This window comes from Zingiber officinale, chromosome 7B (genome assembly GCF_018446385.1).
Source record: "Zingiber officinale cultivar Zhangliang chromosome 7B, Zo_v1.1, whole genome shotgun sequence".
NCBI lineage: Eukaryota > Viridiplantae > Streptophyta > Magnoliopsida > Zingiberales > Zingiberaceae > Zingiber > Zingiber officinale.
In genome coordinates, this window is record NC_055999.1 from 99,722,911 (window position 1) to 99,736,185 (window position 13,275).

The following is a 13,275-nucleotide window of genomic DNA, read 5'->3' on the forward strand; positions in this document are numbered from 1 at the left end:
CTGACTTTATAAAGAAACAAAGACCTCGGTTATTATGGAAGTGTGTGCTCTTAATCCTAATATAATAACAAGCACATATATTTGATATTTATTTCTTTAATTTATCAATGGGTGAGATTTAGTTCGATAAATCAATAAGCCCGATAAGTTGGGAAATGGTATCACTTATAGTGTGTGTTGTTGATTATAGAAAGAAACTGTGTCCTAGAGATACTAGGTTGAGAATGTCCTCAAGAGGAGCTCATAAAGATTGTCATGTTAAACCCTGCAGGTGGATTTAGTCCGACATGATAATAAGGTTGAGTGGTACTACTCTTGGACTTAGATATTAATTAAATGAGTTGTCAGTGACTCACTTAATTAGTGGACATTCGATATCTTAAACACAGGAGACTAACACACTCATAATAAGAAGGAGCCCAAAATGTAATTTGGGATTGGTGCGGTAGTTCAATGATAGTTCTCTAGTGGAATGAATTATCATTGATAAAATTAAGTTGTGTGTTCGGGGCGAACACGGGATGCTTAATTTTATCGGGAGACCAAAACCAATTCCTCCTCTCGGTCCCTATCGTAGCCTCTTATTTATAGAGTTCTATACCCACCTATACCCACCTTCTATACATCAGCCAAGCTAGCTTGGGAACAAGCTAGGGCGGCCTAGTTGGTATATGGGTGGCGGCCCTAGCTTGAACCCAAGCTAGTGGCCGGCCAAAATAAATAAAAAGAAATTTAATTTTAATTTTTTATTATGTGGAAGATATAATTTAAAGAGAATTAAAATTAAAATATCTCTTTATAAGATTCTACAAAAGATTAAAGAAAAGATTAGATCTCTTTTCTTATTTGTAGATTGGAGAGATGTTTTATTTTCTCTTTAAATATTATCCACATGTTGATAAAATTAAAATTATAGAAATTTCCTTTTTATCAACCATGAAGGGATTTTGAAGAGAAATTAAATTTACAAGAACAAATAAGGAAATTTTTGTTGATTGGAAATTTTTTCTTCTCTTTAAATTGTGGCCGGCCATATGAATTTAATGGGGAGTTTTTATTTTATTAATTCCTCATTAATTCATATTAAGGAAAGCTATTGATATTATTTTTAATAAGTTTCCTTAATTGTCAAGGCCAAGGATTATAAAAGAGGGGGTTAAGGTGCCTTGAAGAGAGACAATATTTTATTTTTCTCTCCCTCTTTTCTTCTTCTTGTGGCCGGCCCTAGCCTTTCTCCTTTCTTCTCTTTTGGTGGCCGAACCATACATCTCTTGGAGCTCTTTTTGGTGGCCGGACCTAGGAAGGAGAAGAAGAAGAGGAGGAAGCCTCATCTTGAAGATCCTTTGGAGCATTGGCGGTGATCAAGTTCTTCTTCCTTGGAGGTGGTTCTTCTTGTGGCCGAACCTTGCTTGGAGAAGAAGAAGGTGCGTGGTGGTTCTCATCTCGGAAGATCGTCGCCCACACGACGTCCGGGATAAGAAGAGGAATACGGTAGAAGATCAAGAGGTTTTTCTACAAGGTATAACTAGTAATTTCTATTTCCGCATCATGCTAGTTATTTATGGAAATAATACCAAATACAAGAGGCTTACGTTCTAGTGTTTCGAATATGATTTTTCGAAGTTGTGTTCTTTTGTTTCTTTCTTTTCCTTGTGATTTGATTGTTCTCTTTGGTTAACCTAAAGTTATTTTAGGAAATTAAATATTAGCTTTCTATTAAAGGTTTTGTCTAGTCGGTGGTGGTTGCTCCCATATCCAAGAAGGCCATGTGCCTCGTCACGTCAGTACTGGGAACCTTTTATGGAAATTAATATTTAATGGAATTAATAACTTAAGGAGACTTGGGTCGAACGTGTTAAGTTCCGCAGGAGATCCAAGTCAAAACCTAAAAGAACAAATAGATTAAGTTTTGGATCAAACGTGTTAAGTTCCGCAGGCGATCCAAAATTTAATTTAAAAGAACACATGGTAGCTAGGAAAAGGTTCAGACCTTTGTACAAAATTTTTGTACAGTGGAACCTATAGGTTTTCCGAGTAGCAACCAACACCGAGCATATGTCGTTTGATCGGCAATGGGATGAGCCAAGCGAGGACGCGTATAGATGACCAGAGCGCTATTCCGGTTGGGCAAGAACATACTATTGAGACTCGTTGTCGCAGGGAAGAGTAGCCAAGCAAAGGAATACTCGGCCGAGCAGAGGAGTACTCAGCCGCATAGAGGAGTACTCGGCCGAGCGGCTATCACGCTCGGCCGATCAACGAGAACGCTGACGTGTATTTGGATATACTTTTGGGAGATGGCGCCGTCGACGGGTGACATGGTCCACAGGCGGATTATACGACGGACAAATCGGAGAATGTGTCCACGACCAATTAGAGAACGTGTCCATGACCAATTAGAGAACGTATCCACAACCAATAAGAGAACGTGGCATGCCTCTAAAAGCGCGCACATCTCCCACTAGGGCATTATATAAAGGGGTTCGTACATCGGTGCGGTACACATTATTTATTATTTACACTTGCACTACTATTTTGTCTTCTTCTTCTTCTTCCCGGTGACTGACTTGAGTATTGAAGGGCCAACGTCGAGGACCCCTTCCCTGACTCGACACTGACGTTTCTTGTGGAAGTAGATCGGTGTACGTTCTACTTCCGGTCAACGCATCAGTCACATCCCTAGCTTTCCGTCTCTATGATTTTCGGATAGAATCAATACCGTTTAAGGATAACATTTTGATTTTTGAGGCAAATACTCTTTTTAAATGAAAATAAATGGCTAATAAAAAGTGAACTACCTAGAGTTTTAGATGTTGAATTCCTCAACTTGGATCTAGACTTTTATACTTCTTTAAGCACTTTGAGAGTTTGAGAGTATTTTTCTATGAGCTTTTAGGGCACTAAAAACTCTTTAACAACTTGCATATACATACTATTGATCAACTAGCCCTCAATAATTGAGTTGGTGGATCAAACAAACTTCATTATATTATACTGACCTACGTTTTGGCTTAGTCGATCAAGCAAACAAACTTGTTTGATGGATTAAAATATACTTCAACCAAGTTGAAGGGTAGATTGAAATTCTAACTTAATTCTTATAACCCTTTAATATTTGATGGTCAAGCCAAAACCTCAAAACAAACTAGCAAACTTCCTTCAAATTTCTAGTCCTCTAAATTCAAAACCCTAAATCTGCCATCAATCATTCGTGCCTTTAAACATTATTGATGAGTGATGAGCTTGACTGACTCAGTCTTCCAGTAACCTCACTTTATATATATATTTTTAATAATTTATTTATTTGTATATGTTATCCATATCACGTCCAATTTCCATACTATAAACGTGTTCCTGCCTGCCATTCAATAAGGTAAGGCATCCACAACCATTTCAACAATATGCATCCTACAAAATTAATATTTATTTTTTCATTAAAAATAATAAATAAATAAAAGAGGATCAAGTTCTCGTTTAATTTTGACTGGGCATTTTGACGAACAAATAGTCGAATTTAATATTTAGTTTTAATACAAATAGTTTTTATTTATTTACGACACGATGGTAGGAAATATCAGCAAAACAGCTTATTTATTTACGACACGACGGTAGCAAAACAGCAAAACAGCAAACAGCAAACGGCAAACGGCAAACGGCAAACGGCAAACGGCAAACAGCAAACGGCAAACGGCAAACAGCAAACAGCAAACAGCAAACGGAAACGGCAAACAGCAAACAGCAAACAGCAAACGGCAGCAATATCAAATGGACACACTGTTCGGGATGCCTTTCCCGGTGAGCCCCAATCCGCTGGTGGGGTACAGCAGCGTGTAAGGGACCTTGGCCGGGCCGTTCCGGTTCTTGAACCTCCCCTCGCCGTTTCTCGCCACGATCTCCGCCTCGATCCCCCTCAGCGCCGCCCCGAACCTCTCGAAAGCCTCCAGCGCCTTCCGATCTGCCGTCCACTCCGCCGTGTCCCGCTGTCCCAGGTACACCTCGTTGGCCGAATGCATCGACAGGATCTCGATCAGCGACACGCCGAGGATGGTCTGCAGCTGGCTGGTGATCGTCTTCAGGAACACCTTGACCGGATCCCTCTCCAGCTCTGCGAACTCCTCCGTGCCGCGCTCCGGCATGAACCGACGGCTGATGGTCGGCCGGTTGGGGAGGTAGCCGGCGTAGGGGTACTGTCCGAAGTTGACGGCTGCGTGGAGGGCAGAGGCCACCCAGATAATGGTGGTGCAGGTCTCCGTCAGCTCCGCGACGGTCTCCATCTTGGGCCACCACGGCTCGTGCTTCTTGTCGCCGTGCCCCTCTTCGCGCACCTCCTTCCACCACGCTTGCAGCTCGGTGTCGGCACGCACCGCCGCGTCGTTGGGGTAGTAGATGGCGCAGTAGTCTCTCACCCACGTTTCGATCGCCGACCATATCGCGAGGCCGTCCACGGCGTAAGGGTAATCCTTGATCAACAGTTCGATCTCGTCATTTGAATCCCTAACCGCGATTCCCCTGAATCAAGAAAATTTAACTTTTAATCTCTACACAAACAAAAAAGTATCCAACAAATGAGGAACAAATTTACCTCTTGATGAGATCGGCAGGAAGACCCTGCTCGGCGAAATTCCAGCTCTGATAAACCGCCGACGACATCTCCATCGCGTACTTCGCCGGGAAGACCGTCATCTCGAGGATGCCTCCGGCGTTGATGAGTGTCTGCCGGGCGAAGGCGTTTATGTTCATGGTGTCGCGGTAATGGGGCGCGAGCAACTTGTTGATGGGGTGGAGCACGCTCAGGTGGCGATTGGTGGCGATCACGAATGGCTCCATCGTCGCGTGTGTGTTCAACCTTGAAAACACGAAATAAATAAATAAAAATGGAGATCAGCACCTACACATACGTTTGCTTCTGATTTGAGAGTGAATTGGCATAAGCATGCACCAGTGGCTGATGAGTTGGTGGACGCCGGAGTCGTTGACGGTGACATAAGCTTTGGCGAGCTGCCAAATGGATGCTTCGACGCCGGAGTCCGCCGGCGTGTACACTTTGCTCACGGCGCCGTGTTGCTCTCCGTCGGGGTGCGGCCGGCTCAGCTCGATCGCCAACGGCTTCAGCGTGCAGTCGTCTCTCAGGAACAGCAGAGTTCTCGTGGCGTAGACCTTGTTGGCGGTGGAGTTGATCCTGTTCAGATACGGCATCAACGAGTCATGGTGGTCCAAGATGAACAGCCGGTTGCGGCCCAGCGCATCTTCAATCGTCAATCCTTCGAGGTTGTGCTCGATTTGAACTGCCGTAATGGTGCTCCTGTTGTCGCCGTACACTCTCTCGTCCAGCTTGCTCACAGGTGGGAACTCCTCGAGCCGTCTAATGCTCACCGGATTCACTCCGGCCAACATTTCCCGAGTAAACTCTTCGTCTGTTCTCCAAGCATACTTGTCCTCTGCACAGCACCAGATGATCATGGTCAAAAACCAAAAATCTTAGCGGTAGATTACATGATACTGACCTTGGATGACTTGTGGCAGGGGAAGCTTAAGCAACCTCTGGTTGTCTTCCGTGCGGAACAACTCTCTGATCACCTCAAAGGGAATGCGTTCCCTTAGTTCGTCGATGAGCGCATTGTTCACCACCGGCAAACCTCCCTCGTACAGCTTCAAAATGTCTTCAAAGGAGTCGAACTCGTTGGGCGTCTTGTCGAAGATGGCCATGAGGACGGGGAGCACCGCTTGGGCCAAGCCTTTGATGGCGTAGGTGAGGAAGTCCGCCATTTTCAAGTGCCCGAACCGCTCGTCCCTGGGCACGTAGATGTCCAAGCTCATAATCAGCGGCACTCTACTCTCTGTCTCCGGATCTGTCTTGGAGGGCTTCCGGCCCGTCTTCCCACGGCGAGGGTAAGGGTAGCAGTCGGAGCCGCCCAAGACGGGCCGACCGAGAGATGCATCTTCGTCGGGATTGCCGAGGTCGTTGTAGTAAGCGTAGTCGTAAACTCGATCCCATTCTTGAAGTTGGCCGGTCACATCTTCTCCTCTCAGGTTTTTAAGCTCATCTTCTCTGTACGGTTTCAGCGGCAATGGCGTCTTCGCCGCAAAGTAAGTCTGCAATAATAACAGTCGTCAAACTTCTTTAACGGCAAAAGACTTCTGATCAAATTAAATCTAAGTAAGTGATTGATGATTACATGTGAAGACAAACGCACAATTAAACTGCTAATCAATTATGATTAATTTCTCACCTTATTAGCGAAGAAGATGCGCTTGTACTTGTACTTGTCTTGAGGGTAAACCCACGAGTTGCAGACGAAGTAAATCCGGCCCTCGCCGGGGAACTCCTTCAGGGTTATGCTCTTCAGGTAGAACTGTGAAGAGTGCCGGTTGACGACGATCACCGCACCAGGGATGCCCTGCTTCCCCTCCCATTTGAACGTCACGTGGAAGGTGGACTCGCCGGCGGCTATGGCCGGAAGATTGCTCACGTAGTCTTCTAAGTAGGACTTCTCTCCGACGACTCCTCTGTTTCCGTTCTCTACGTGCAGACATCAAAGCCGACTCAGTCGCATGCTTTACTCATTACAAGACCAAAAATCCACACAAAATGGAAATGAACAGACTTACTTGGGTCGCCGACGGTGGCGCTCACAAGCTGGAAGGAGATGTTGCGGCCACAGAGCTCCTCCACGTTGTCGATGAGCGTGGCGTTGAAGTCGTTGAAGTCAAGCACGTTCTTCCGCATCAGCACCACCGTGGCCCTGACGGCCACGGCGTCGCCTTTGACCGCGTGTTCAAGCACACTGCGCATCGTCTCGATCGAGAACTCAGAAACAGCAGGGGATGGAAACAAACAAACAATGGATCATGAATGGAAACAGAGGCACAGATTTATAGAGGGAGGTGGAAGACGAAGAACGGGTTTTTTTTTTTTAAAATTTCACGTGGGATGCATTTTTATTTGGATTATTTTTGGATTATCATTTTATTTTATGTGGAAATACATTTTTTACTTTAATTTTCTATTTTAGATTTTGACATTTCCACGTAAAACAAAAAGATAATCCAAATAAAATCAACATACAAAAATTCAAATATAAAAAAAAATACATCCCACGTAAAATAAATAAAAGAAAAAAGAAAAAAAAAGATAATCTAAATAAAATCTACATCAAACAACTTGGATATAAGAAAAATACATTCCACATAAAATAAAATAAAAATCAAAGAGAAAAATGCATCTTTTTGTTTTACAAATTGTCTTCGATTTATTAATTTTATTTTGCTAACTCTTTGAAAGAAAGTAAACCTCTTTCAAACTTCCCTATTAGAAAAAAATGGAATTTTCTCATTCCAAGAAAAAGATAAATGGGAAGGGGGCATCTGATCTACCATTGAGGGTAATGGGTAATTTCTTTTTTTCTTTCCACTCAATTTCTTGGTTCACTAACACTAATTACGTAATATTATTCTCGGTGCTTTTATGTGTTCATTTTTTTTTTTACTTTCCTCACAGAGAGGCGAGGTGCTCAGTCCTTTTATATATTCATTCAGAGGAACTCATCTAGCCAAAGTACGACTGGCTTGACCGCCCAAGGACCAAGTCAAAAAGACAAAAGAGAGGATGAGTCTCATTCCTCCTTTGATGACTCCCTTATGTTAGGACCTTTGTGTCCGCTAGAGGGAGATGAATAGTATTTCGTCGCGCTCCTTGTGTCGTTTGCTTTGTCTTGATGATGATTGTTTCCTGTGATGATGTGCAGCGAAAAATACAAGAAACAACACACTACAACGTTAACACGTAGATTTACTTGATATCTATCTCAAGAATAGATGACTAGTCCAAGAATCCACACAGTCACACACCCTCCACTATGAAAACCTCCTTCTCGGTCGCAGTCGGAGGCGGAGAAGCCTCGTACAAACTCACACAACAACGCACACAAAAATACAAGAAGAGAGTACAAGACACAAATGAAAATACTACTTCTTCTTGCTTACTTGTTGTTTGTTGTTGCCTCTTGAACCTTGAGAGAACACTCCCAAGAGCCTTCAAGAACTGGCGGTGAAGATCGGAGAAGCTCGTTGTGAGTCGCAGAGAAATCGCAGGAAGAAAGCTTGCAAAGAACTGCGGAGAAAACGCTCCGCCAAGACTTTAAACAGTGCTCCCAATCGATCCAATCCATCCACAATCGATTGCCACATCAGCACCGCTCCATCCCAGTCGTCCATCGCTCGTTTCCTGCCCAACGGTCGAATCCCAATCGATCGACCGATCGATTGGGAACATCTAAATCGATCGGTGGATCGATTCAGAAGCCTTCTGTGTTCTCGCGCTCGTGCGAGAACTCCCCTGCTCAATCGATCGACCAATCGATTGGGGCAGCTCCCAATCGATCGCTCGATCGATTGGGAAAGCTTTTGTGCTCGCGATTTCACATCCCAATTGATCGACCGATCAATTGGGCCTTCCCACAATCGCAGCACACACTAATGGATCGACTAATCAATTGGACCCTGGTTCAATCGATCGCCCGATCGATTGACCAGCTTGGACTTGACTCAAACTCAAGTCCAAAATCTCCAACCCAACTCCTGGTCAACAATGACCTGTTGGGTCTCCATGCCTAGCATTTGGCCACACCCGACCAACCTCGAACTAGCCTTCTAGCCTCCTCCATCAGCCTTGCGTCTCTCGGATATCTCCTATCCTTCACGTTTTGCCTTCAGGAGCTTCCTTCGACCTCATCCTAGTTGTCAGATTATACCACCACACTCGACCAACCTCGAACTAGCCTTCTAGCCTCCTCCATCAGCCTTGCGTCCCTCAGATATCTCCCCATCCTTCACGTCTTGCCTTCAAGAGCTTCCTTCGGCCTCATCCTAGTTATCGAGTTCTCCTTGCCAAGTCACACTAAGACTTACCTTGCCAAGACCACATGCTTGGACTTACAATCTTTGCCAAGATCACACTTGGACTTTCCGTTGCCTGGTTACTCACCAGGACTTCCCAATTGCCTGGCTCCTCACCAGAACTTTTTCCTTTGTCAAGATCACACTTGGACTTTCCAATTTGCCTAACCTCCAGTTAGGACTTCCACCACTGTCTAAACTCCAGTTAGGACTTCCATACGCCTAACCTCCAGTTAGGACTTTCCCAGTCAAGTCTCCTGTCAACCTTGACCTACTTGACTTGTATTCTCATCAACCTGGTCAACCCTTTGACCATCTCCATAACCGGACGATTGCTCCAACAATCTCCTTATATTGTCAAACATCAAAACTCAAATCCTGACTCAAGCTTGACTCAACTCAAGCTTAGTCAAACTTGACCAAGGGAAATTGCCCCAACACCTTATTCTTCTCTAAATTAGTGCTCAACCTCTCACCTGCATAGTGTAGTACTTGCTCGCTCCTACATTCCAAGGGTTGACTCAAATCCACCAAGTCTACTAGGTCTAAATCCCTCTTTGCCCTAAATGCATTTCCACATAAAATAAAAAGATAATCCAAATAAAATCGACATACAAGAACTCGAATATAAGAAAAATGCATCCCACATAAAATAAAAAAGAAAATCCAAAGAGAGAAAATGCATCTACACATAAATAAAAAATATAATTTAATTAAAATCCACATACAAGAACTTGAATTTAGGAAAAATGCATCCCACATAAAAAAAAAATTGAAATAGAGAGATACATATTCTTTCTTGCTAATTATCTTCGATTCATTGCCCTTACCCTGCTAACTCTTTGAAAGAAAGTAATCCTCTTTCAGACTTTCCTATTGAAGAAAGCAAAATTTTCTCATTGCAAGTTAAAGATGAATGGAATGATAGTTTTTGTAAAACCTAAGCCGCATGGATTCTAAGAACTGTATAAGAATTTACATATAGGAAATACAAGAACATATAAGCATGAATCTTCATTTTATCAATTAAATATGATATAAGAAAAATAAATACATAAACACCATAGACAAGGAACATGATTGAAGAGTAATATCCTTGTCTTTAGTGTCGTCGGCTTGATTTTTGTGGAAGAATATGCAATGGAAAGGAAGGTCTTCCAAGGGGCTTAAGGGATGACGACGTCGTAAAGCTTCTTGTTAATGATGAACAAGAAACTATGTCAAGATTCTGTCCTAAGCTTTTGGGGGACAACCCTATATATAGTGGATATCTATTATTAGCCCATAGATAATAATAGATGTGGGATTATAAGTCTATAATAAGTCTATATATATACTGAACATCTATTATCAGCATATAAATGATAATAAATGTGGGACTAAAGGTTCTACATATACAAGGTCTACATCCAACAACCGAACCTAATTAGCCTAAGTTAGATCACTTTAAAGGATTCAGATCATATTCACATATGCAACTTACAAATAAGCACACTTAATAGGAATAATTATATCCAACAATCTCCCACTTGAGTTGTATGTGGAATACAAGTAAAACTTTAGTTGATATCAAACTTTATGGGTACAAGATACCCCTACAAACAATCTAGTTCATTAAGTTCATTAGTATAGGACTAAAGAGGTCATAGCTACTGTTTATGATCATAACAAGCCCCAACAGTAATTACAATACCAATGTCATTAATGATATAGATCAAGATGTAGATGTGTAGAGTGAAAATTACATGAAATATGATCAGTACATATCAATTTTCAACTGGTCCTAAGATAACTTCAAAAAAGGTCAGATCATATTTGTAAAATATTTTATGCTAAATTGCAATAGCAAATCATGATCCAAACTGTATGATTCAAAAAGGAATTTATATCTTATTTACAAACATCAAATACTAAATAGCAACGGTAAATATATTGGTTGCTACTCGAAAAACCTAATGGTTCCACTGTACAAAAATTTTGTACAAAGGTCTGAACCTTTCCTAGCTACCATGTGTCCTTTTAAATTAAACTTGGATCGCCTGCGGAACTTAACACGTTTGATCCAAAGTTTAATCTATTTGTTCTTTTAGGTTTAGACTTGGATCTCCTGCGGAACTTAACACGTTCGATCCAAATCACCTAGGTTATTAATTCCATTAAATATTAATTTCCAAAATTAGCTTCCAGGACTGCATGGCGAGGCATATGGCCTTCTTGGATATGGGAACAACCACCACCGCCTAGACAAAGCCTTTTAAGGAAAGCTAATATTTAATTTCCTTAAATAACTTTAGGTTAACTAAAAGGAACAATCAAATCACAAGGAAAAGAAAAATAAAAGAACACAACATCGAAAACTAATTCGAAATACTAGAATCGCATACCTCTTGTATTTGGTATTTTTACATGGAGATAAAACTAACATGATGCGGAAAACTATATTAGTTATACCTTACTTAGTAGATAATGACCTCTTGATCTTCTACCGTATTCCTCTTCTAATCCCGGACGTTGTGTGGGCAACGATCTTCCGAGACGAGAACCACCAAGGCACCTTCTTCTTCTTTGCAAGGTTCGACCACCACATGACTCCAAGAAAGGATGAGGTTCGGCCACCACCACCAAGCTCCAAGGGATGCAAGAGCGAAGCCTCCTTTCTCTCCTTTTCTCCAAGTTAGATCCGGCCACCACAAGGACTCCAAGAGAACAAGATGGTTCGGCCACAAGAAGGAGAAGAGAGAAGAGGAAGAGGCCGGCCACCAAGGAAGAGAGGGAGGAAAAGAATAATAGAGTTGTTCTCAATAAAGCCTCCTCTACCCCCTCTTTTATAATCCTTGATCTTGGCAAATAAGGAAATTTAAATAAAAACTTCCTTAATTCTTTTGCCATGAAAAGGAAAATTTTATTTAATTAAAAATAATTTTTCTTTTCATTATAACATGGTCGGCCACTTATTTCCCCAAATCAAGGAGAGTTTTAATTAAACAAGAATTAAAACTTCCTAATTTGTTTCCGAAAATTTATAAAAATTTCTCCAATAATTTTTATCTCTTCATGATTGGTTAATAAAAAGGAAATTTTTAAAATATTTCTTTTAAACATGTGGATAAAAAGAAAGTTATCTCTAAAAATTAAAATCTCTTTTAATCTACAAATAAGGAAAGATATCAAATCTTTTCTTAATCTTTTGTAGAAACTTATAAAAGAGAATATTTAATTTTTTAAACTCTCTTTTAAATCATGAACATGGTTAAAAAAGAAAGTTTTCTTAAAATTTAAAATCCACCTTTTAATCAACAAATAAGGAAAGATTTCAAATTTTAAACTCTCTTTTAAACATGTAGATGATTTACAAATAAGGAAAGTTTTTACCAAAAATTAAAGCCATCCTTTTAATCTACAAATAAGGAAAGAGATTAATCTCTTCTCTTAATCTTCTGTAGAAAGCTATAAAAGGAAAATTTTAATTTTTAAACTCTCTTTTAAAACCATGATATCCACATAAGAAATAATTTTAATAAAAATCCTTTTTAATATTCTAGTGATCGGCCACCTAAGCTTGGGAGCCAAGCTTTGGCCGGCCACCAACTTGGCTCATCCACTTGGTCTTGGCTGGCCCTAGCTTGGGTTCCAAGCTAGCTTGGCCGGCTCCATTGGATGGGTAAAAAGGTGGGTATGTGGTGGGTATAAATCTCTATATACAAGAGGCTACGGTAGGGACCGAGAGGAGGAATTGGTTTTGGTTTTCCGATAAAATTAAGCATCCCGTGTTCACCCCAAACACATAACTTAATTTTATCAATAATAATTCATTCCACTAGAGAATTATTATTGAACTACCGCATCAATCCCAAATTACATTTTGGGCTCCTTCTTATTATGAGTGTGTTAGTCTCCCTGTGTTTAAGATGTCGAATGTCCACTAATTAAGTGAGTTACTGACAACTCATTTAATTAATATCTTAGTCCAAAAGTAATACCACTCAACCTTATCGTCATGTCGGACTAAGTCCACCTACAGGGTTTAACATGACAATCCTTATGAGCTCCTCTTGGGGACATTCTCAACCTAGATTACTAGGACACAGTTTCCTTCTATAATCAACAACACACACTATAAGTGATATCATTTCCCAACTTATCGGGCTTATTGATTTATCAAACTAAATCTCACCCATTGATAAATTAAAGAAATAAATATCAAATATATGTGCTTGTTATTATATTAGGATTAAGAGCACACACTTCCATAATAACTGAGGTATTTGTTCCTTTATAAAGTCAATATAAAAGAAACGACCTCTAATGGTCCTTCTCAATACACTCTAAGTGTACTAGTATAATTATATAGTTAAGATAAACTAATATCTAATTACACTA

General features: G+C 41.0%; 1 protein-coding gene across 1 annotated transcript; it reads right to left on the bottom strand.

Annotated features, from left to right (window-relative positions):
* Positions 1-3,572: 3,572 nt before the first annotated feature.
* On the bottom strand, positions 3,573-6,846 carry LOC122006510 (probable linoleate 9S-lipoxygenase 5). The gene is made up of 6 exons (XM_042562039.1): positions 6,610-6,846; positions 6,231-6,520; positions 5,505-6,093; positions 4,940-5,438; positions 4,583-4,846; positions 3,573-4,509 (listed from the first exon to the last, which is right to left on the bottom strand). Exons 1-6 carry the CDS (start codon positions 6,791-6,793, stop codon positions 3,762-3,764), a joined length of 2,574 nt encoding a protein of 857 aa, XP_042417973.1. The 5' UTR covers positions 6,794-6,846; the 3' UTR covers positions 3,573-3,761.
* Positions 6,847-13,275: the final 6,429 nt, after the last annotated feature.

Bases quoted from the DNA above. Each gene is read 5' to 3' on its own strand.
- LOC122006510 (XM_042562039.1), bottom strand. From the start codon at position 6,793: ATGCGCAGTGTGCTTGAACACGCGGTCAAAGGCGACGCCGTGGCCGTC. The intron at 5,439-5,504 runs GTCAGTATCATG...GGTGCTGTGCAG, and splicing joins CCTGCCACAAGTCATCCAAG to AGGACAAGTATGCTTGGAGA. The intron at 4,510-4,582 runs GTAAATTTGTTC...TTCTTGATTCAG, and splicing joins CCTGCCGATCTCATCAAGAG to GGGAATCGCGGTTAGGGATT.